The 25,319-nt window shown below is 36.9% G+C and overlaps 1 protein-coding gene across 1 annotated transcript in view; it reads left to right on the forward strand.

Moving 5' to 3' along the window:
- The window catches only part of ARFGEF1 (ADP ribosylation factor guanine nucleotide exchange factor 1), a 101,075-nt gene that overhangs the window by 71,814 nt on the left and 3,942 nt on the right, over positions 1–25,319 (forward strand). Inside the window, exons 20-36 of the mRNA XM_050890783.1 lie at positions 695–823; positions 3,991–4,149; positions 4,529–4,679; positions 8,310–8,400; positions 9,592–9,632; positions 9,782–9,951; positions 10,591–10,742; positions 10,890–11,062; positions 12,055–12,215; positions 12,878–13,008; positions 14,580–14,709; positions 15,731–15,866; positions 15,954–16,092; positions 21,026–21,095; positions 23,221–23,350; positions 24,213–24,352; positions 24,731–24,899. Coding sequence (XP_050746740.1) covers positions 695–823; positions 3,991–4,149; positions 4,529–4,679; positions 8,310–8,400; positions 9,592–9,632; positions 9,782–9,951; positions 10,591–10,742; positions 10,890–11,062; positions 12,055–12,215; positions 12,878–13,008; positions 14,580–14,709; positions 15,731–15,866; positions 15,954–16,092; positions 21,026–21,095; positions 23,221–23,350; positions 24,213–24,352; positions 24,731–24,899 — 2,272 coding nt within the window. The remainder of the gene's footprint in view (positions 1–694; positions 824–3,990; positions 4,150–4,528; positions 4,680–8,309; positions 8,401–9,591; positions 9,633–9,781; positions 9,952–10,590; positions 10,743–10,889; positions 11,063–12,054; positions 12,216–12,877; positions 13,009–14,579; positions 14,710–15,730; positions 15,867–15,953; positions 16,093–21,025; positions 21,096–23,220; positions 23,351–24,212; positions 24,353–24,730; positions 24,900–25,319) is intronic.

Raw genomic sequence — 25,319 nt, forward strand, 5'->3', positions numbered from 1 at the left:
TTAGACTCTCAGTCCCACCTAAGGCAAGAGGAATGGGAAACATCGACAGTGGCTTACATACTAAAAGATGGAGGGCTGAGGGCAACAAAATTAAGAGCAGAGATATCAAGGAAAGAGTCGTGTCCTGTCTCTTATTGTTGTCTTACCGTAATTTTAGTGGAATTAATAAAGTTTGCTGCCGTATTTTACCCTTTTTTTTTTTTTTTCCTTCTGGTGTTATCAGGACAAACTTGTCTTATTTATGTACATACTTTTCATCATAAAGGAATCTATTATACACTGTGTTGGTTCTTGCAATAACTATTGACTCTATCTTTATTTCTCACTGTGCAAAGGTAAGGGTTATCCCGGGAATACCAAAACTCCAATAGACATCTAACTGACATAGCTTTGGGTTTTGTTTTTTTCCAGCTATCTGAAGATGGTTGTGTGTGTTGGTTGCTGAGGGAGAGTGCTTCTGAGGGGAGCATCAATCTGCATTACTTCTATGTCTCATGTCTCTTCTAACCATACTTCTGCGCTATTCTGTGTCTCATGTCTATTCTATTCCATTTCCTTTTTGGCAAAAGGCCACTTCAAGGTTAATGATGTGAGTTCAGGATGGAATTTACACTTTAGCAAGAGGCTGAAACTATAACGTTCCCTTCAAGTACTAACAGTTGCTAATGTAACTTTTATTTTGCATACGTTCCAGTTGGCATGGACGCCTTTTCTAGCTGCGTTCAGTGTGGGTCTACAGGACTGTGATGACACAGAAGTTGCCTCTCTTTGTTTGGAGGGTATACGATGTGCAATCAGGATTGCTTGCATTTTCAACATTCAGGTAAAAAATTTAAGATTGAGACAATACTTTGATTTACGTAACAGCAAACTGTTAGTGGGGTTCTAAGAGTCCTTGTTCCTGAAGCTATGCACTGCAATACCTAGAGGCTGCCTGCTTCTGCAATTACTACTTCATCTGATATTTGACTGGAAGTGTTTTAAATAAAGTGACCTTTATTTTTCCTGGTGTTTTGTGGTAAGTGCTGCCGTTCCTATGTACTGAATTTTTGTTTCCCCACCAGTTGACTACGTTTATGTCAAAGTACATACTTTCTAGCTTTGTTACAAAGCTGTTCAGCTTTGTGCTGTTTCATAAAATGAGTCTTTCTGTCCTCTTTCATAAGTAAAATAGTATCTCTGTGAACTGTGTTTGAAATACTGTTCTCAACTTCAGAGAGATTATACTAATCTGAGACTTCTATAATTGGATATCATTTTAACAGTTATGGCACTGGAAATGTCATTGCTGATGTAATGCATGAATGTATCTTGCATTAAGCACAACGCCAAGAATTCCAGACTCTCTGGCTCCAGAGGGTAATTCTGATTAAACTTGGGTGCTTTTTTTTGCTGCCCCCCCCCCCCCCCCCCCCATTTAAAAATCATTGGTAGTGAACGTACTGTTATCTTATTGTAGACTATTAGTTAATAAAAGGAGTACTGGTCTGCCATAAGTTCATTGTAGGGATAGCTGAAGAGAGGGGCAAGCAAAATTCATATGTTTGACTACATTATTTCATGTGTACATTCAAAACATTTAAAAAAAAAAAATCACTCAAAAAAACCAACAACCTTGTAGGACTAACTTTAAGTAAAAACTGTTGAACTATGATATGATAGTGAATGCTTTGCTTCCCTCTCCCCTTGCACTTGTATTTAGCAAATTAGATAACTTATCACTAATGTGGAAAGGCACAGTGGGACCTCTGATACAGCTGCTTAAAAAAGCCCGTTTGTGATCATGTGAGGTTTCCTTCCTCTGTCTTTCCACTTCATTCCTGCCCCCGAACTGAACAGACCTAAAAATTTGATTAACAAAGCCTTCCCTGGAGCCTGCAGCTGTTCAATGAAATTTACATTCCTGTTATTTTTGTTTCTAAGCTGCAAAAATGGAACTGGTGCAAATACCACTTCAGCAGCTGCAGAGGTTAGCTCCCAGTCCTGCAGTGGTCTGCCTTGGGTGGGGATGGCAAGGACACGTTTCCTCTGAGATCCCCATGCTCCAAGAATGTACCAGAATCAGTCGTACCCTTCCATTGGCTTGGGACAAACTTGATTGAACTGGAGGTGTTTCAAAAACAACGCTTTCTCATTTGCCGAAATTTAAAAACTTGGGTTTGTATTTTCAATATCAGTAATATTCCTTCTTGGTTTCCTATGGGAATTCTGTTTTGTTGATATCATTAAAAACAGCACTGGTTTGATGATGATTTCAGTACATTACAGGATGATTCCATTGCACAAGGTCCTGATTAGATGGCAGTGTTGTCTGACTTCAGATGCCAGATAGCTCTGGTGGTTTGAAGGAGACTGGCAAATCTGTACTTGAGATGGCTTAGGGATATTTTCTGTTGGAAGCAGGTTTTTCCTCTTGTGCTTAACTAATGCTGGCAACTTTGACATTTCATTGACTAAATATACAGAAATTAAGATTGGTGTCTAAGAACAGTTAACATTAGTTTACACACCTTGAGAGATAATGGAGGGAGCTGGAGGCTTTTAGTTTTAAGAAAATTCCCAAAGTACACGATATAGTTTAAGCTATGCATGTTCACCTCTAAAACCTCAATTAAAGATTCTTTTTTTAATCATTTACGCTTTTAATCTTGGACTGTCACACAGTCTGGCTTTTGTCTTTAAGCATCTGGAACAAGATACGCATCAAAAGGATGTACTTAATTTGCTTATATCATCTGGTTTTACTTTCTGGTTGATGGACACGTTTTTTTTCTCCTACTTTGATGACTTAGAAAAAGGGGCAGAGGGGGAATCTATGGAACAGAGAGGGAAGGCAGGACTGAAAACATTTTCCTTTTACAGAAGATACACAGTTTGTAGACTCTAAAGTGTCTTTGGTTAGTACTCTTTCCATGAAACTTCCATTTTTCTGTGCTTATACATCATTTGCTTTGCCTTTGCCAGCATACCCTGTAGTAGTAGTTGGGTTTGAACATGGCAGCCATGCTATGTGGCTCTGTGAGAATCCGTCCCTTCTATCATTGCCCACTGTTGTGGCGTTTGTGTTTTCTCTATGCAACAGACACTCTTTCTGGGATTTTTTTTTTGAAATATTTTATGGTTGGTTTTATTATGTACTCAATGATTTTTTTTATTTCAAAATAGTCCTAAACATCCAAACAGTTAAATATATTTCATAGCTGTCATTTGTTTCTCTGATGTACAACCATTTCACTTTATGGCCTTCGGATCATACGTAACAGGAGAATAAAATGCGCCTGTGAGCTCAGCTGTAATCCCCTTTTTACCGTTGTAATCGGTTCATATGAGATCTGAGGAGTTTCCTTTGGTGTTTATAGGCACCCTATACATAAAAATCGGGTATCTACATGTGGAACTTTCTTTTTTGTGGATTGATTTAATCTGCCTAGATTATAGGTCGCTTGCTGTTTACCCACCCATGACAGTCTTGCCTCACAAGCTTCTGAGGTGCTCCAAACGGCATAGATTAAATCAAACACGTTTTGTGGAATTGGCAAAACATGCCTTTTAGATATATTAGATTCTGTTGCCAAAAAAATCCTACAACTTGAGTCTGCTAAGGCAGCATTTTCAGAGTAGGTCCAGGTATAGTATAAGAATGTCAAAAGCTTAGCTAGGAAACCACATTTCTTCTGAAACGGCATCCTGTTTCCCAAAAAAGCCCCCCAAAAATCCGAAAAGACCAAACCCGGAAACCTAACAACAACCTATGTGTTCTGTGCTGTCAGACATTACACTTCATGTTCCTGAATAGAGGGAGCCTGATTTTATCCCACAGCTTACTACAGAAGAACATGAAATGTTTTCATTGTGTAGAATGCTTTGGAAATTCAGTTCTAGGAAGAGAAAGGTAAACGATATAGTTGCTGAAGTCACACAGATTGTACTAAGAACAAGAAACTGAGAAAATACTTACAAGACAATTTTTTTTTTTCCTCCCATTTGTAGCTTGAAAGAGACGCCTATGTCCAAGCTTTAGCAAGATTTACGTTACTTACAGTGAGTTCTGGTATTACTGAAATGAAGCAGAAGAATATTGACACAATTAAAACTCTCATCACGGTGGCTCATACAGATGGAAACTATTTAGGAAATTCCTGGCATGAGGTACAAGAGTCATTTGTACTTTAAGAAAGCACGTGTACTGATTTTGAACACAGGAGTGTACTTGTTTGTGCATAAATACAGTGGTTTTTAGATAAGTGCCAAGTATGTACTTTTGTACATACATTATGTGGAATTGCACATTATGCAGCCAATTAAAGTAGCAAAACATGTCCAAGTGAGAAATAAAATTGTGAGAGACTAATCCAATAGTATTTAAATTAATAGTCATTTTAGACAGAAGAACAGAAATACTTGTCTGACCTTGAGTGTTTAGAATTTTTTTCTTTTAAAGATCTGCCTCAAGATTTTTATTTATTTATTTACTTACTATTTCAAACTGCTTTTTGTTGGTAAACAACTTCTTTATTCTCTGGAATAGATTCTGAAATGCATCAGTCAACTTGAACTGGCACAGTTAATAGGAACCGGAGTAAAACCTCGCTACATCTCAGGGACAGTGCGTGGCAGGGAAGGTTCTTTTACTGGAACAAAAGATCAGGCACCCGATGAATTTGTGGGGCTGGGACTGGGTAAGTAATGCAGATATGAAGTATTTCATTTAGCTGGCTTTGTTCAGACAGATATTAAAGGTTGTCTTTTGTTTTCATTATTGTTGACTGTGAGGTTTGGAGACGAGACCATGAAGTAGTCCTTATAAAACTGTCTTAGGCTTTGAATAGACCTATTCCTATTTCTGGAATATTTGTTTTGCTCTGTTAAGTGTTATTGCTAGGATGGGAGAGTGGGAAATGTAAGAAAATGATACATTATTCATTTCTATTAAAATATAGCTGACCAAGTGAGAATGGATTGCTGATGGTATGACCAGATTTAATAATATTGCAACATTAGTGCACAAAGTATTTTACCAAACAGGCTTAGTGTGTGTAGGTTAAGCATCCTGTTATGAAACTTTGCAAGAAATACGCAGTATTCAAACCAAGTGGGAGATTAGTTTAGCTTAAATTCTGAAATTCTGTTTCCTCCTCTTTTAGTTACTTTGGTACTGAATAAGTGCCTTTTTTAGGTTGGCCTGAGGGCCAAAATTTACTCCATAAATGAGATATTGTTTCCTGTCCTCCTAGAAAAGTATACCAGTCTTACCTTAAATTATCTTAAAAAGGATGATTTTTTTTTTTTTTTTTTTTTTTAAATAGGAACACAGTTAAAGACATACAGGTGTCGGGTATTAGGAAACTATGGAAGCATCAAGAAAGTATATATAACTCCATTTGACTGTTAGAAAGTTTCAATTTTAGTATGATGCTCAGTATCTCCTGCCTTTTGAACAACTTCACCCACAGCCGAGCAAAAGCTTTGTGTTCCCTCAATTTTTCATGTAACTTTTTCTTTTCTTTTTTGAGGATTAATGATTATTTTACTAGTTTCCCTGATCTTAGCTGTCAGCTAGTCCTAATCATCTGGCTTTGTGTTCTCCTGAGACGGTTTTTCTTATTCTGCAGTCAGTCCTTTTCTTTCCGTTGTGCTCCTTTGGCCTGCCTCTATGTACTCCTCTCACCTTGCCAAGAATTGCTGAAGGGAAACCTTATGCCTGGAAATTAATGTGTCTGCCAACATCTCATATACTGAGCTTCTTCCTGCCCTTCTAATTGTGCATCCTCCAGTTTAGTGTTCCCTGCTGACCTGTGCAACTTTGCTATTTCCAAATGCTGGTGGTTTCTCCATGCTGAAGTGACTGGCCTTTAAAAATTTTAAGTCCTAATAGCTCAAGAATGTAAACTGTAGTCAGGTATCTCTAAATCATACTTGCTAGTTGTTGGTGTAGATCCAGCTCATAAAGACTTTTTTCCCTCTGTCAACTACATTTCTAAGGAAAATAGTCTGTGCCCAAATGCATAAAATGTTTCTCTCTGAATTGAATTTCTGGAATGCTTGTTACAGTGCACATATGGAAACTTAACCATTTTCTTTTTTTTTTTTTTTTTTTTTTTTTAAATAATATCACTTCAATCTTACAGGAAAATGCCTAACTCAAAGGAATTTGTTTTTCATGCACTTAGGGGCTATTAGAACATAGTCATTTTCTCAACTGTTTTAGTTTTTTCACTCTTCTCCACAGATCCTGTGGTGCAGATACTTTAATTTTCTTTCTAAGATCTCTCTGAAGTATCCTTTGGAACTATGGCTTTTGAGCAACCTTCCTATTCACCTAAATTCCTGTGAAGAACCCATAGTGCATATGTCCATATATACAGACACATATTTTACAGGAAAATAGTTGTTTAATTAGAGTAAGTGAAGTTGCAGTCTGGTGACACAGACGCTTCATCTTTCAAACCTGCTTGCAAAATCAGATGTCCATAAGCAGCAGCATTCACTCTTCTTGCTGAAGTTACAAGTGTGTGTTTTTTAAAAAAACAATACAAAACCAACCCCCAAAACCCCTTTGCTCATTTACTGCCTGAACGAGGATTCAGGTGTGCACTCTTCAGGCATCTACATTTGAATGTCTTCATTACTCTTGCATTATCTTTCTGCTGTGGCCCTTTTTTGTTTTACTTGAAAATTGAAGGCATCACAAGCATGCGGATTGTAGAAGTAAACAAATAAGCATCTATTCCTTTGCTGCTTGGGTAGGAGTGATGTCTTACTTGGAGTTGTAACTGTGAAGTTCAGCTTTCTTCTGCTCTAGTTTCTATTCACAAAGTTGGAAGACAAAACCTGCTGCTGTGAGTAGGTCATAGCCAAAGTGTACTTCTTAGGTAACCAGAAATCGTCTTTGGACAATGGGAATCTGAGGAATCAGTTTTTCTTGAAGCAGAATTATATAGGTAACTCAATGTTTCATTGTAAAAGATCTCATAACTGTCGGTATATAAATCTACTGTCTGTTTAGGTTTTCCAGCACTGATTATAAATCTTACGATAATAAGGAATTCTCATGTAAACTGGCAGAATTGGTTAGGGTTACCTGACTTCTTGGAAATAGCCCTTCAAATTCACTTCACACAGCTGCTTGTTTGATATGTTTCTTAGCTGATGCATTACCAAGATTCAAGCTAATTGATACTGGTAGCTTGTGTGCTTACAAGAGAAGTCCTGATCAAACCCAACAGTGTTCTAAATTGCTGAAATACTAGTGTAAGGTTACATATGTATGCATGTATGTGCAGAAAGGTTACTCCATAAATGCCCTAGAAAAATACTTCAGATGGGTCAGTTTACCTAGATTTGACAGCCAGTCACCTCCAGCTACCTCCAGGTGTGGAGCACAGCAAGACTCAGAGGCAGACTTTTGGGAGGCAGTCTGAAACATGAGAACTTTTCATCTCTGCAAAGCTCTGAGAACAGAACTGCTGGCCTTCTTTCAGTCTTCTGTTCTCCCCTATCTTTCTGGTAGGCTGCCTAAGAAAAAAAAAAACCTAAATACAGGGTAGGTGGAATTACCCAGAATGGTTGCAAGATTCCTGCTCCTTTTTTGATGGGGGGTGGAGGGGGGCTTAGACATTGCCAGAAATTTCAGAAATTTGTTCACTGTGAAGTTAGCATTTTCTTAACATGAGCTTTCCCAGGTGTGCGTTACAGTTTCTAGCCTCCAAAATACATAGTTTACATATTTTATACTTTTTTATATATATATTGCTATTTTTATTTACAGACTTTTCTCACTATTGTTAGGTGATAATTTTGCTGTACTTGAGATGTAGCTTTAAGATGGAGTTTTGGTGGGAGCTCTTCTCTGTGAATGATTAAAAAGAAAACCTATCAGGATGGATTTACTCGCTGCTAATAAAGTGTGAAAAGTTCTCCTCTGTGTGGTATTCTCTATCATATGTGGTGTATTTTCAGGAGCAGAATTACCAAAGATCCATTGAAAGATGGAGAGAAGAAGGTGGTTCTTGTGCTTTTGAATTTTTTTCACTTGTATCTATTCATACAATTGTTCCAAATGTGGACAATTTTCTGGGACTAATATAGTTTATACAGGGATAGAGAATCTAGAGAATTAGGACTTAGACCAACATGCAACTGTTCACTGAGATGCCTGGCTCATGCAAGGGAAATTAATAATGTACTTCTCATTTTTGTGAATTGAAAATATATTTAATATACTGGTAGTGGCACAACTTCTCTTCCTCTTTCTTCGCAGCCCTTTCTGTGTTATCTCTTACCCATTTTTCAAATTTTGTTCACTGTAGTTGGTGGAAACGTGGATTGGAAGCAGATAGCAAGTATTCAGGAATCCATTGGTGAAACTAGCTCCCAAAGTGTTGTCGTTGCTGTAGACAGGTATTGTATTAAATTTGCTGTTGCCACCTCAAGCTTTTTAAGCAATATTTGAATACCCTGTGCTAATAATAGGACATTATTAGTTCACCCCTATTTGGAAAAAATTACATAAATATTACTGTATCAAAATGCTTTTTGGTTTTGTGAGTTTTTTCCTTTTTTATGGAGCAGAAGTATTTTTGCAGGAAGGAACAGAACAAAGATTAGGCAAGAAGCGTTTTTACTGATGAAAATTATTACAGGAGAGTTGCAGAATGAAGACTGCTGTACTGTCTGGTGAATCTTGATTTGCTATATATAGTAACGTATAGCAAATCTCATTTTGCCTTAGTACAGGGAGCATTATTGACAGACCCTTTTTCTCCTAAATGTAATTACTGACTCCCTGCTTTGCTCTAGGTTGTGTAGATGTTGTCTGAAATTACCAAATTTATTATTCCAGTCTTCCTGTCTGTGAATCATTTTTATCATGACTGGATTTGATCAGGCATAATATATATCATAAACATTCCCTGTTTATACCGTGAAGTACTGATCAGACTGGAGTGTTAATGGATCTTGCTCTCTCAGCATATAAGAAATCAGAAAACATCATTTTCTTAATGGTTGTCAAAATTGACAATCACAAAGGGGTATCATTCTGAAGGCTTACAAGCATTTCTGTGATCGAGTGTCGGCAGCAAGATCGATGTCAGTTCAATGAAAGTTGCCTTGCAGTAAAATCACATCAAGCGAACTGGAGGTTTAATGTCAAACACATAATAGCTCTTTAGGTTTGCAGTTATTTCTCCCCACTTCATAATGGGCAGTGTTTCAAGTATCTATTTGTCATGGCAAATAGGAATTGTGCACTCTGGAGAAGTTTGACTTCTGTATTTGGAGCAGTGCTGAACAGTTTCTAAACTACTGACATTATTCATCAGTCACTGTCAATGAGCGGATAGTATTAGAAACAATGTTCACATCCCAGTCTCCATGCATGCTTATGGGAGTTATTTTTAAATATTAGAAATAATTGAAATATTTCTGATTTTATTTTCAAAGCTCAGTATTTTTCCACAATTACTTATTGGTTTTTAATAAATAAAAGTAGTCGGGGGTGTCTATATATGTTAAAAAAAAATCTTGAACACATGTTTAATAGATGTTTTTTTAAGAAATTGTAACAATGTCTTAAACTGCACTTTACAGAATATTTACGGGCTCTACAAGGTTGGATGGAAATGCTATAGGTAGGTTTTAGTCCTCCCCCCCCCCCCCCCCCCCCCCCCCCCCCCCCCCCCCCCCCCCCCCCCCCCCCCCCCCCCCCCCGTAAACTACAAAACAGCTTTGTCTTAAACTTTGGAAAAATACTGCATTAAAATCTGTGGTCGTTTAACAGTGGATTTTGTTCGCTGGCTTTGTGCTGTATCTATGGATGAACTGCTGTCTGCTACCCACCCTCGAATGTTTAGTCTGCAGAAGATAGTAGAGATTTCTTACTACAACATGGGCCGGATAAGGCTACAGTGGTCTAGAATCTGGGAAGTTATTGGAGATCATTTTAATAAGGTATCCCTGTTAATGATTATACTGCATACTCCTTGAATGATCGATACAAATAAAATTTATTTACAGATTTGTTGGAAAAGCATGTGCTCATGTGAATTATACTGGTTTTTCTGTCCTTCTGTATAAGTAGCTTAAAACACAACAAAAATTGTAAAGCTGGAAAGGCCTGTGAGGAGGCAGAGGTACACAATATAATAACCGTAAAAGCAGGAGTATACATTAAGTTATTTGTCGTGACCTGGGTCTAGAACTGGCTGCGTTTAGTTATGTGTTCTAATTTTTGAGGGTGTTTTATGAAGCTTGGGATAAGAGGTTGTTTTCTGTTCAAGTCTAAATTGACTATTTATCAGGTGAATGTTTGACATGCATTTTTAATACAGCTTGTTGAAGTCTTTCTAGACAGCTTGCTTATTTTTAGAAAGTTTTAAATGCTAGGATATATAATGTAGAAAATAGCTGGAATTGGTTAGGGATTATTGAATTGCATTAACAATGTGGTTTATGGAATTGGCTACTGTTTAATTTTGTTAATTTTCCGGTACTGCTTAGTTCTCCGTTATCAAACATAAAGGCAGCTTGGGCTGAATCCATAAGAATTCTGATGCAAGCTTACTATGCATTTCTATTCTACGTTATCAGGTTGGCTGCAATCCCAATGAAGATGTAGCTATTTTCGCAGTAGACTCATTAAGGCAATTATCAATGAAGTTCTTAGAAAAAGGAGAACTTGCTAATTTCCGATTCCAGAAGGACTTCCTAAGACCGTTTGAACATATCATGAAGAGAAACAGGTAACTGAATCGCCTGGCATCATAAGCACCAACTTTTGCAATTAATGGTTCAAATTGCTTTTGTAAAATCAGTTGCTGGAGAATTATACTATTCTAATTGATTATGTAATTTAGTTTAAACAATTACTGTTTATTATCTTAATTTAGGTCTCCTACTATTCGAGACATGGTTGTACGGTGTATTGCACAGATGGTAAATTCCCAGGCTGCTAACATTCGTTCTGGCTGGAAAAACATTTTTTCAGTATTTCATCTGGCAGCCTCAGATCAGGATGAAAGTATAGTGGAACTTGCATTCCAGACTACAGGACACATTGTCAGTGAGTATTGATGATATTCAGACATCATGAAAGTGTATGTGACTCCAGAGACTGAGAAGCTTTGTTTATCTGTTGGCTCTACAGCCTGCATAGTAAAGCCCGTTTCATGCTTTAGAACCAATGTTTTACACTTTTCAACCAGTCTTCTGGGAAAATACTTATGAAAGTAATTCAATAAGTTTATAGTTATCTGTCTTCCTTTATGCCTTTTAAAAACAAAAAATTATCTGTTTGTAGCATTCTGTAGTAAGACAAGCCTTAGATAATTTTACTTCATCTGTACATTTTCATTTAAGTGAAGAATTTTTTATTTTTTTTCCCCCCAGAAGAAAAATTGTAGTCATTTTACTATTGTGTTGTTTGCTTATCTTTTTCCTTGTTTCTGAATTGTGCTTGTCTATGGCCCTGTTTAGGAGAAAGTGCTGAGCTAGGTGGCACTATGATTCCTCCCCCCCCCGCCTCCTTCCCATTCTAATCTAGATCTCAGGCTTCAAGTGCCATAAGGGATCTCTATTCTGTCTCAACCTCTGCAAGTTCCTCAAACTTTTTCAGCATTGAAGAAGAATGGGTTTTTTTCTTCAAAAGTGACTATTTAAAATCAAGGCAACAGGACCGTATTGCTGAGGGAAGTCCTTTTGTAGGTGTAACTCCATGCTTTATGTAGCCCTCTTAAGCTCTGATCACACAGACTAGTGTTAAGCAGCAAGCCTGTTGCTCTGTTCTTGCTTAACTGTTAAACTTCCCTCCTTTAGACTAGATGCTACTTTGATTTATTTCAGACACTTATTTACTGTCAAAATAGAATGCCCTCTAGGTGATTTTTTTTTTTTTTGGTTGAGTGTTCATTTTTTAGTTTTTATTACTACTTAAGCATTTGACAGCACTAATCAATGAACCAGTCTCTCATGACTTCTGTTACAATCAGTTCATATTAGAATTAATAGATTTTAAAGCATGACACTTTCTTTCTTCTGTTCACACTTTTCTCCCAGCAATTGTGTTTGAAAAACACTTCCCAGCAACCATAGATTCTTTCCAGGATGCAGTAAAGTGCTTGTCTGAATTTGCCTGCAATGCAGCATTTCCAGATACCAGTATGGAAGCGATCCGCCTCATTCGCCACTGTGCAAAATATGTATCTGATAGGCCTCAGGTATGGTCTGTATTAACTAAATTATAAGTGCTTTAATCAATAGTGCTTTTATAAAGAAAAAAAATACTTGCGCTAACCTTCTTGGCTTCCCTTCACGTTTCAGATATTAATGAGAAATGTACTTTATTCAGGAGCAATAGGAGTATAAAATACCACAGGCTTTGAAAGTATCAGCAATTTTTTTTTTTTTCTTTTATCTCCCCCCCGCCCATCCCTGTCCACCCAGTTCAGCGGGTGGCTAGCTTTCCTGAGAGCTGCTGGAAATCAACGTATCTCAGGATCTGCTCTCTACTGACAAATGTTGTGAAGAATGGATAATGGCATAAGCAAAAATGCTTGATATCCTCAAAATGTTATGGTAGATCCTCACTTTCAGTCTGTCTGTAAAAAGAGAGTAAGAGACTCAGACTGGACTGCAAGCAAAAACTGATGCTTGAATGTATCATTTCGTTTATTTTTTTAGTTTATTTTTCATAATATACTAAGCATTACTTTGAAAAACACTTCACCTTCTCAGTATTATTATTTTGATTGCCAGCTCACCTGAGGTATCAGGGTGTAATACTAGTACAGCAGAGATTGTTATTTGCAGTCCAAATTGTGTTTTATTTTGAAGAATCTAACTCTTACGACTCTGTATAACTCTGTGTTTTCTTCTAAAGGCATTCAAGGAATACACAAGTGATGATATGAATGTAGCTCCCGAAGACAGAGTGTGGGTGCGAGGATGGTTCCCAATTCTGTTTGAGTTGTCCTGTATCATCAATAGATGCAAATTAGATGTAAGAACCAGGTAACAATCAGTATTTGTAATTCAAATTTTAAAAGGCTTACTTTACACTTTTAAAATAGAAACAACTCTCTTAGTAAACATAACTGTTGTAAAATTACTTACGTATTTAATTTAGGTGATATCACTGTGGGAACACCAGACTTTTTAAAAACACCTTGTAAATAGAGGCTGGAATGTAGAAATTAAGTCCGTGTTCTTTACATATGAAATTTTTATCTTCCATTATAATAAATAATGAAGTTACGTGGTTGTGATTGCATTATGTTAAATAGATAAGTATTACATTTCCTTAAAGTTAATTATTCAAATAGTGCCTGTTTAGGATGAATAGCCATGAAATCACAAAGATAAGAACTATTTTCAAATGAACTATTTAAATAAATTAAAGCTTCGGTAAATTAAAATATAGTGACTGTTTTCCGTTCATTGTAGAACCTGTGAACTATTTAAAACAGCTCAGCTCAACTTACAATCAGATGCAATAGAGGCAGTTTATGCATAGAACACAGTAAAATGTAGAAGTCAACTTTCAACTTTCCTAACATATAACAAGCAAGCATTATTTTAAAGTGGAAGGTCAACTCTAAATGGTCAATATGCATTAAATCCCCCCTCCTTTTTTTTTTTTTTTTTTTTTTAAATAAGGTATTACATTGGATTAATATCCAAATCTGTATTTTTGCAGTGGCAATACTGATCCTCTCTAGTCATTAGTAAATATAAATGTATGATGTTTGATTCCATCATATATGCCCCCATTACTTATTCCATTTTAGTGATTTGTCATAGTTGACTTGGATAATCCTCATGTCACATTTCTGGTTTTGCTCTGTTTAAAACAAATGTAAAATGCTCCATGCAATGAGTAGGTTTTGTTTTAGGGGACTCCAACACTAAAATTCTGTTGGAATGATTTTTTTGGTTTTAATTAAAACTCTTGACCCCAGTCCTGCCTGCCTTCCTGTGTCTTGCCCATCATACTAACTTTGAGGATTTAAAAACTGGTTTTATACCATGATTAACTGGTTGATGATTGCAGAAATGATTGAAAAAGCAAAGCTGTGCTCTGGTTTCATGTAAAACCTGCTTATTTTCCTTGACTATGGCTTTTCCCTTATAAAGTGTATTCTGTTGCAGTTCTGATGCTAAATATGAGAGGTTGTATACAAATCATTTTAAATTTACACATCTACATGCAAGCTGTGCATCTGGACTCCCTTTATAGCTGGTGAAGATTAATACTCGTTTCTAGACCTCTGTATGTCTTACCTGGAAGTACTTCTTCCTTTATTTTTGTGGTCCTTTGTAAAGAAGTTGTTTTCCTATTTTAATTTGAAATTACCACAGTTCTCAGAAGTATTTTCTGGCTATTGCCTGTGATTTTTTTAAGTGCTTTTTAAACAAGCTGATTTTCTACTTAATTTTAGTGTACTAGTGTGACTGATACGCATCAGATCAATGTATAATGTTAACAGTATTCAAGTTTGTTATTGCTGTTGCAGTTGGACATATTTGGTCTAGTGACTGTCTTTTTGTAACTCTTAATATATGTTGTTCTTTCTTCATTTCAGGGGCTTAACAGTAATGTTTGAAATAATGAAGACATACGGCCATACTTACGAAAAACACTGGTGGCAAGATTTGTTTCGGATTGTCTTCAGGATATTTGACAACATGAAACTGCCAGAACAGCAGACTGAGGTGAAAAAAGCAGAGGAAGATAATTTACATGAGATCTGTATTTACAGTAGAAAACCTGATTAGTAATGTAGCTTATAAAGTAATGTAAGGCAAACCTCAAAACTTGAATGGTTGACCTGTGGTTCTAGTAGCCTTATTTTGTGTTATTAGAATTCTGTTGGAGGTATTGTCAGTTTTCTCATTTTTTTAAACCATGTGTGTACAAGGCGTAGTGGTTTACGAACAATAGAAGAATAGCATAAAATGCACCATATCTAGGGTTTGTAAGAAGAACTGCAGCTTTTACACATGATGTCTGGAATCTGAGACACACATCATTTCATGGCAACATGCTCAATGGAATGAGGCTTGTAATCAGTGAAGTCACAATTAGAAGAAATAAGTTCTGCTAGTTCAAAACTTTTTGATGACTAGGAAAGAAACCCCCCAAAACAACACTGTGCTTTCACTGCACCCTTTTGACCAGCCAAACAGGTTTTGACCTGCCAAACCAGGACCAGGTACTGTCCTGACAAGGAAGTGAAACAGAAATGGGCTTACTAATGTAAATTATTTGTAAATTATTAATATTAGAAGTTTGATCAAAGCTGTCAGCTGTTTGGGAGGCTCTGTCTGACTATTTGTAGAAGGACATGTCTCACTTTTTAAATTTTTATTCCCTGGAAAGTATTCAGAAGAAACACAGAACACTTAGCTTGGTGTTAAACTATTGAGCTAGGGTTAGACACTAAGTTTAATGTCAAACTCAGTATCTCATGATGGTAAGTGCTTGTCAGTCCTATAATCTAGTCTCCAAGAATAGTTGTTTGTCTGTTTCTGTAGTTTTTTTTAAACCTGCTGGTTAGCAAAGCAGAAGTTGGGGCTCCAAGTTTTGACGGTTTTGAGATATAGAAAGGAGTTGCATGTCACTATAAAGCAATTCAAATTGAGTAAATACATATATCCGTCTGCCTGTAGGGATGTGTATCCTAAATGTTTCACCTTAAACAAAGTTGTAACTTTTTTTTTCCCCCCCTCCTAGAAAGCTGAATGGATGACAACTACTTGCAACCATGCACTTTATGCAATATGTGATGTATTCACACAGTATTTAGAAGTACTTAGTGATGTTCTTTTGGATGATATATTTGCACAGCTGTATTGGTGTGTGCAGCAAGGTAGGACTGTACCAAATTATATTAAACAATGTTAACATTTTACTCTGTTGAATGTGAATAAACAAATGCACTGTTTGTCTTTTCCAGACAATGAACAACTGGCACGGTCTGGTACAAACTGTTTGGAGAATGTTGTCATCCTAAATGGTGAAAAGTTTACCCTAGAAATCTGGGATAAAACTTGTACTTGCATGCTGGACATTTTCAAAACTACAATCCCTCATGCGTAAGATGACTGTTAATATTTGTACTTTGTAAAATAGTTTAGCTAGACAACTTACTGATTTCAAACTGTTGGATATCTAATAGGTGGGGTGAAAAAAAAGCTGTTATGTGTGGTCTAAATAGAAGCAGACTTTCTTGGAACATAATAATAAATTAGGTGCTAGATATACTACTGTTTTGTTGTAAACTGTTAAAAACTAGAAATACCATATGGGAGATAAGCAAAAAAACCAAACCAAAAACCAAAACTGTAACTTGATTCAATTTTAAAATGCTGGATTTTTTGAGAAGTACTATCTGATTTTTTTGGTCATTTTCTTTTTTTAATAGAAAAATGCTGTTGATAGGCAGACTTTGCAATTTGTAATTACATGTGAAGCTTTTTCCACAAAATACTAAAATACTGCAACAGTCTTACAGATTTAAGTCTCTGTGGTTGATGGTTAACTTCCATCATATGTTTCTATGAATCCTAATCTTCGTATGAGAATTATCTTGCATATTTGGTAACTGTTTTTCCCTTTGTGTTATAACTATGTGAAGTTTCTTGGAACAAGGCTGTACTATTCTGAGTAGTGTGTTACACATATACATCGTAGAGCAGAATAACAAGAAATCACATCCAGCATTATATCAAAGATGAGGGTTTTTTTTCCCATACCCTACCAACACTGAGGTGAAACACTACTTGTTTTCAAATCGCATAGTCTTAATGTTGAACTGTTGTATTATTACTTGTCCTATGTCTGTCAACTAGTTCATAGCGTTTGCTTCTGGGTATCGCCTAGTTCAGGCCTGAAGAAAACTGAAGCAAAAGGGAACCTTCTGCACATCAGTCTTTCCTTAATTTTAGAGTTATGTATCAGGTAGCACTGTAAGAGAGCTTTGTTCATGCTTAAAAGATAAGTTAATCCATCTGTCACTACCTCACCTGCTTTTCTATGTGAGTAGATATGAATCAACTGCATCCAAAAAATAATACTAAAATAAAGCTGAAACATCTGGGACCTAGCAAGATTTTTTTTTTTTTGCATTTTGGTAACTGCCAAAAATAAAATTTGAAACCAAATCTCTGGATGTAAAAGTCCAATTGAATTGGCCCTAACTTACTATGTCCCGTACTTGGAAAGATTTTGAAGTGAATACTCACTAGCAGAACATTTGCTTTGGTTTCGACATATGATCAAAACTTAGGTTTCTGGGTATTCTTAGAGCTGAGTATTAGAAACCCTTCTAGAGCAGCATTTTGGATATCTTAATATTTAGACATATTCAAAATACTCTTGTTGCCTTTAGCTATATCTGATTTGAAATATGTGCATTATTCCCTTTGATGTTTATGGCACTTCTGCTTTTCAAAGGGGTTCTTTTTCCTAGGAGGGTGTCTGACTCCATCCATAGATTTCTGTTCTTTACTTCTCATCTCCTTTTTTAATCTTTCTATGCCTTCTTTGAGAACTTCATTATATTATTCCTACTTATATTTCTGGGAGGTTCCCAACTTTTGCAGGGTAAAGTAAATCTTACTTGGATTTTATACATCAGTAATCCCTTGAGCATATGTAGTCAGTCTCCTTTCCCATGGTGAAAGTACGCCTGCTCTTTTCCAAATAATTGTTGGGTGACACACAACTGCTCAAAACAGTCTTTTCCCTTTGACCATATTCAATTAAAGCTGAAGCTTTTTAGATGGGTAAGAAAAAATCATGATAACAATATACAGGTATTTGTTCATATTTTTAATGGAGACTTTGTACTTATTTTTTTTCCTTCTCTTTCTGAGCCCTAGGAGGCTACTTCTTTCTCCTTCTGTACAGCTCCTTTTTTTCCTCTCTTTTTGTGGGATCTGGTTCTTTTTCTGTGACTCCTGGTTTGGCTGGCATTTCATATTTATATTTCTTAGTCCCTCTGTTAGCGTTATTTTTGTGATGGTGCTTTTCCTGGCCTCCCAGCCTAAATTCTTTTTTTTTTTTGACAACACAGTTTTAATACCCAGCTTGTAGTGGAGGCTGCCCCAGTACTTAAGAGAAGGCGGCAAATGCTCCTTCTACCTTTGTTTCCCTATGTCTGGAAGTAACGCAATAGTTAATGTTGAAATGAAGACAGAGACAAATCGCACAGTGGTATATATGAAAGTTTTATGGGCAAGTGCTTTATTGCTAATTGTCTTGAAATAGTCAGATGCTATGAATCTCTAGAGTGTGAAGTATCTTCTGGCAGAGGTTTTTACATCTGTTCTTTTTTAGCATTCATATAAAACATCTTCCAGGTATTGTGTAACTTCTTCAGTTTAAGAGTTGCAGCATTGACTGCAGGAGTTCTTAGTTGCAGTTCTAGCCTCTGTTGGTTCTTGGCAAGTTACCTTTTTGCAAAGAGAGATGATCATATTATTTCCTTGTTTGGAAAACTTAGTACTAGAATATTTACTCAGCTACCGATTTCAGCAACGATCACTTACTAGAAAAACCCAAACTGTACTCCTGCCAAGCTTCCACAAAATCATTGAGGTGTTGATAGCTGAAGATACTAACACAGAATCACACAGAATGGCTGAGGTTGGAAGGGGCTCTGGAGCTTGTCTGGTCCCATCCCCCCGCTCAAGCATGGCCACCTAGAGCAGTTTCCCCAGGACCATGTCCTGGCTTTTGAGTATCTGCAAGGAGGGAAGCTCCACAGCCTCCCTGGGCAACCTGTGCCAGTGCTCAGTCACCCTCACAGTGAAAAAGTGTCTTCTGATGTTGAGAGGGAGCCGTGTGTGTTTCAGTTTGTGCCTCTTGCCTCTGGTGCTGTCACTGGGCACCACTGGAAGGAGCCTGGCTCCGTCCTCTTTGCATCCTCCCTTCAGGTATTTATATACATTGATGAGATCCCCCCTGAGCCTTCTTTTCTCCAGACTGAACAGTCCCAGCTCTCTCAGCCTTTCCTCATAGGAAAGATGCTCCAGTCCCTTAATCATCTTCATGGCCTTTTGCTGGACTCTCTCCAATATGTCCATGTGTGTCTCATACTGGGGAGCCCAGGACTGGACACAGTGCTGAGTAGAGGGGCAGGATCACCTCCCTCCACCTGCTGGCAACTCTCCTAATGCAGCCCAGGATACCATTTGCTTTCTTTGCAGCAAGGGCACATTACTGACTCATGTCCAACCTGGTGTCCACCAGGACCCACAGGGCCTTCTCTACCAAGCTGCTTTCCAGCTGGCTGGCCCCTAGCATGTACTGGTGGCATGGGGTTGTTCCTCTCCAGGTGAAGAACTTTGCACTTCCCCTTGTTGAACTGCATGACATTCCTGTCACTCCATTTCTCCAGCCTGTCGAGGTCCTTCTGGATGGCAGCATGACCCTCTGGTGTATCAGCCACTCCTCCCAGTTTTGTGTCATCAGCAAACTTGCTGAGGGTCCACTCCGCCCCGTCATCCAGATCATTAATGAAGACCTTGAGCAGAATTGGACCCAGTATTGACCCCTGGGGTACACCACTAGTTACTGGCTTCTAACTAGACTTTATGCCCCTGATCACCACCCTCTTGGCTCAGCTGTTCAGCCAGTTTTCAATCCACCTCACTGTTTGCTTATCCAGCGTGTACTTCATTAGCTCATTTTAATAGTTTCTTTGATTCTTCTTTTTATTTCATTTCTATTCTGTTTATAATTTTTTTTTAATTGAAATTTTCTGAGGCTTCATGAGAGCAAGTCTTGCCTCGCTGGTGCTGAGAAAGCCAGGGTGAATGCCCTCTTGTCCTCGGGAAATCCAAGAGTTAGAATTGGTTCCTTGCACAAATTACGATGATCTGGCCTCTACTGGCTCATAATGGCTCATTATTCAGATGGACGTTTAAGACTTTATAGCCCAAAATAAATTACACTGTATTTAACAACCTCTAATCCAGAATAATCTGCAATACGTGTCCTGGTAGCTTTAAAGAATCAATTCAGTTCTCTGCTCTGCTTTATTTGTTATCTCATTACATGCCCCAAGGTTTTATCTTTTTGTATCTCCGATTTGTCTTTTTAGTTATATTGTCTTTATTTGTATGGAGATCAATGATATGTTAACTTAGGATCCTTAACACAATGGGAAAGATCTCACTTAGGATACGCAGACACAAATGTCCCTCAAGCATTGCCTCGTACAGATTGAGGCTAAATAGTTGGAGATCTTAACAATGACAAATAACTTTAGTCTTACTTTGTAGCAATAGATTTGATAGAACAAGAGATGATGGGACCACTTCGGTTGTTCAATCCAATTTCCCTCAATTCTTGGCAGGCACAGACAGCCTCAGTAAGTTACAATTAATGTAGAAATTTTTTAGTGCTTAAGGCGAAGATCCTCGAGACAGCAACGTGCTATAGGAAAACAGCAGGGAAGAGATCAGAGTATTGTCAGTGACTTGGTACCTCATAACAGCAATGAATCCTAAGTGGAAGTGTTGAATCCTAAGTGGAAATAGGACCACAATGCTGGAACATATCCCATGCAGAGAACGCAAAACATCTCCAGATGGTCATGCTGATATGTCCTGGGGTAGATTCATTCCTTATTCCAGGTAAAGCTTAAGGCAGTGTGGGAGAACAAGGCCCACTAGTGGCACTAGGGCACGGCCTGCAGCCAAATCGAATATTTCTGAGAAAAATGAATCCACCTCCACATAATCCAGTTGTCTGTCCAAGGCAATTGGCAGAAACGTTGACGTTCAAAAAACACAATACTTAAATTTTTTCAATATGTGTAAAAGATTAAAATGTATACTTAAAACTGAAAATAGCTTATTAATTTATGAAAGTATCTATATCCGACTCTTTTAATGTTTGGCTTCCATTAATTTAAATTAAAACAAAAAAACCCACCATACTGAAGTGGACTCTTTAGAATACCGGTTCTGATTTGTATTTCAAACTTACTAAATTTGGTACTGGTTTTGTGTTTTCAAGGCTGCTGACTTGGCGACCAGTCAGTGGGGAGTTTGGGTCTGGATCTCCCTCTGATGCAAAAGAAAAACTGGTAAGCTGCTGAAATAAAAAATATTAAAAGCTTGCAAGAGTTTGTTGCAAATGTATTGTGATGTGGAACAAGTGAAAAGTATACTTAGTTTAAACTCATTTTTCAATTTTTATTTACTTGAAAAAGTTTTTTCCAGATAAAGTGCTATGTAATGCTTAAAAATGGCAAGGAATTAATTGAGAAGGAAAAGTATGTATTTGTTTGCAGCAAAGCTGGCTTCCAGAAGTTGGCTGTGGGTCGTTACCTGTGTATGTTTTAGGTCGTGTCCTGTGTCTGGTAGGTCTCTGTAATACTGTATTTAGGGTTTGAGTTGTTTTCTGGTTTGGGGCATGGTTTTTCTTTCATTTGCTCAATATTCTCTTTGATATATTGGCATGATGAGAAAATGCTGGAGGTGGTGAGATTGCCAGTTAGATCGACTTCTTTTTCCTTCAAATTTTCTCTGGTAATAAAAACTTAAACATCAGTGTTTAAAATAGAAAATACGTATAACCGTCAGATTTCTTAGCACTGATTGAATAAACTGATGTGAAATTTGGACTTGCGTACAAGTGGTACCCCTGTAGCTACTTTACTACTGATGAGAATTAGTTTAGCTTTTGGACATTCTCACAGGATTGCTGCATGAAGTTCTTTATAGATTAATGAAGTATTTGATAAAAATTATTCAAGGATATGGTCCCAAATGAGTTCTACTAAGAGAGACTGACTCCCTCCATTTATCTTTATGGAGTGTTAACATAATTTACTTAAAACAGAGTGTAAATGTTTGTGATGGCCAGTTCTCATTATACAGGTGTTTTACATCTGTGTGACTGAATGTGCTTTGCTATATCGTGACTCATTTGTAGTGGTTTGATGTATAAAACGTTTGATCTAAATGTTGGCGATGTTCTTGGTCCGTTTATGTCAAATATAATAGCATGCAAAAATGGCAAATATATTAAATGTCTTAGTCATGAATAAATTGAAAGATCTTTTCTCTTTGAAATAGTTTTAACATGAATGTTTTCAAAAATCTTTTTTGTCTTCAGTGTAAAAAGACTTTACAACTTCAAAATTAACAGAACTTGTATAATAAAGTGTTAAAGGAGAGATATTTTGGATCCTTTCATCTGGTAGGATAGAATTTTTGCAAGCTTTAAATATTTTCATCTAATTTTTCTTCAGGTAGTTCAAATATAATGAAGCATTCTACTATCTATAGACATAGTATCTATTAAAAGTATATTTATACTTAATAGAGATTAAAGCCTTGGTTATTTACTGGTATGAGAAGTTGATATGTTCTTTATAGGAACTGTATGTGTAGATTGAAATCTTGCTAACACCACAATGCAGGGAATTGATGCGTAGTCTCCAGTGGCACTTATGGAACAAATGCCAATAGAAATGGTGGGTTATTGAAAGGAACAGTAATAGCTATATATAACTCCTTCACAGTTATTGATAACATATTTTGTTATTCATTACATTAATTACATTTTCCTCTTTTTCAATGAATGCTTTCTGAAATGAAAACAATAGGTATTACCATTGATTCTAATGCTTTACATTCAAATGATCAAGAATGAAGATATTAATTAAAAAATAAAACAAAAACCCAACAATTCATCTTCCAAAGTCATTGAAGATGAGATAACACAATACAGTATGGAGAATCAGAACACATTGCAGTAGTCTGCTGAAGCAGCTCTCTGGCAAAAGGACTTTGAATTAGAGCATTTTCTTGATATGCATATATTCTCCTCCTCCATCATTATACTGTCGTAAATCCCTGTAGCACCTACAAACATGTTAGTAGGAGCTTGTAATTCAGAACATTCAAGGGAGTAAAGGCAAGTAAAGATTAAAGTTTGATGATACCTCATATTGTTTGAATACTACTCATTGACTTTGCTGTGCAAGTATTTGTTGCTTGTTAAATATTCAGTTTTTTCTTAGTAGGTCATCTTTTTAGTACATCTTTCTTGAATGCTAATATCAAATATGACTGAAGTGAATGAAAAAGTGTAGTGTTGAAACAGCAAATGTCTTAAGCTATGAAGAGCACAACGCTATTGACGATTAGCTCGCAGAAGTTTTCTGTAAATTAATTTTTTTTTTTTTTTGGCTTTCTTTTCAGGATACAATCTCACAGAAGTCAGTAGATATTCATGATTCTATTCAGCCTAGATCTTCAGATGGACGTCCATATCAACCCAGCGCAGGGTCCACAGTAGGTGAAGAAATGAGTAAAACCAGGCCAACAGCAAGTGCGTGTTTTGTAATGCTTTGGCATTTTATATCTGTTAAGAGTAGTATTTAGCAGATGTTTGGTATCTTTAGAGCCCCAGCTATAATTTTAGAAACATGATGTGAAGAAAATTACATTGGTTAAATTTTTGTCTTCATGTAGTATGACAGAATTCTGTTGGACTCTTGTGGGTCCACATTTTTGACCTGTGCTTTAAAAATACAGAGTTCAGCTGCTAACTTGCAGGCTTTTTACCCAAAGCAAAATATTAAAAATAGTACTCGCCTTATAATGCTATGTAAATGAGTAATTTTTTTTTTTTCTTAAAAGCAAAGTTCTTCCTGTGCAGAATGCAACAGAAGCGATAGCTGGAAAAAAAAAAAAAAAAGTGTATTTAGACTGATTTGAAGAGAGTATATCAAACCCTTAAGATACTTGTGCAGAATTATGTGTTGGTGCTTAAAATGCTCATGTCTGGTGGTATTGGTACTTGCCACAAGTACAAACAAGCATCAGTGATACCAGTGCTATCCTAAGCCGCCTCTGCCTGTGGACGGTCTCAGCCTCTGGTTCTTGCCGTTGCAGTGATGCTAACAACAAGGTCACTAATTTTGGTGATTTTTAGGTAACGTTGAATATTTGTCCAATATACGGCAGGCAACTTTAAAGTTAGGAAATAGTTTTTTAAAACCTGCCAATTGTTAACATGATGATCAGTCCTGGTTTTAGAAGAGTAATTCAGATGGGTGGACTCCAGGTTTGGTTTATGAATGTGCTTGAAGTTAAGCTGGTCTTCAACTTACCCTCAAAATAGCTCAAAAAAGAAAAAAGTATTGCAGTTCTTTAGTTAACAAGCAATTTTCTTTTTCTTTCCTTTAAAGAATTTCCAGAACAGAAGTTATTTGCTGCTCTTTTGATCAAATGCGTTGTACAACTGGAACTCATTCAGACTATCGACAATATTGTGTTCTTCCCAGCAACGAGCAAAAAAGAGGATGCAGAGAATCTAGCAGCAGCACAAGTAAGTAGAACTGATAGGTATCTCTCTTTTTAACAGCTTTTTCTCTAGTGGATAAATTTTCATAAACTCCTGTAACATCTTCTAATTTACAATTTTTAGAAGCCCTTGAGAACTTCCAGCAGACTGTTGAGGTCTTTTACACCTTGCATTAAATTGCATTTGCTGTGCTGGGGCAGCACACTGTGGAGATTAAAACATGTATTGTTCAAAGGGATTTATGTAACTGGGATGTGGATACAACTTTTAATACAGTTTTAAGTTTAAATACAAGCACAGATGAAACCAGGGTAGGATTGAGTTATCACAGGAGCTCGCTGAAGACAATTGTGAATTTTTACTTGAAATACCTTTTTTTTTTTTCTTTTTTTCTTTTAATAGAGAGATGCAGTAGACTTCGATGTCCATGTGGATACACAAGATCAAGGGATGTATCGTTTTCTAACATCACAGCAGCTTTTCAAACTTCTCGATTGTCTGCTGGAATCTCACAGATTTGCTAAAGCATTTAATTCAAACAATGAACAAAGAACTGCTCTCTGGAAAGCAGGTGAGTCAGTCACCTTGGAGAAATATTTTGCGAGAATGTGTTACTGTGCTTTGAATTGACACAAAAATAGGTCAAAAGTACTTTGATGCCGAATGTAAAATTTAGTATCAGGCTATAACTTTATGACCCTAGAATCCCTAAGGGAAGCAGACCTCATCTGTGCAGGTGCAAATATCTTTTCGATTTCCTAAAATTTAAGGTTTCACTGGATGACAGCTGCCAAGCTGATCCGTGGCTGTAGGTGTGAGTCCCATGCTTGGAAGCTGCAGGCACAAAACCCCAAAACTTGTTAGGGGGGGTTGTTTTACCTACCAGTGTATAAGTGAAAAATATGTCATTTTTCTGAAACAGATGGAAAACGGACTCTCTGTAGCATTGTGTTTAATCTATTCCTTGCACCAAAGTTAGCTACATTAACAT

Source organism: Gymnogyps californianus, chromosome 2 (assembly GCF_018139145.2).
Source record: "Gymnogyps californianus isolate 813 chromosome 2, ASM1813914v2, whole genome shotgun sequence".
NCBI lineage: Eukaryota > Metazoa > Chordata > Aves > Accipitriformes > Cathartidae > Gymnogyps > Gymnogyps californianus.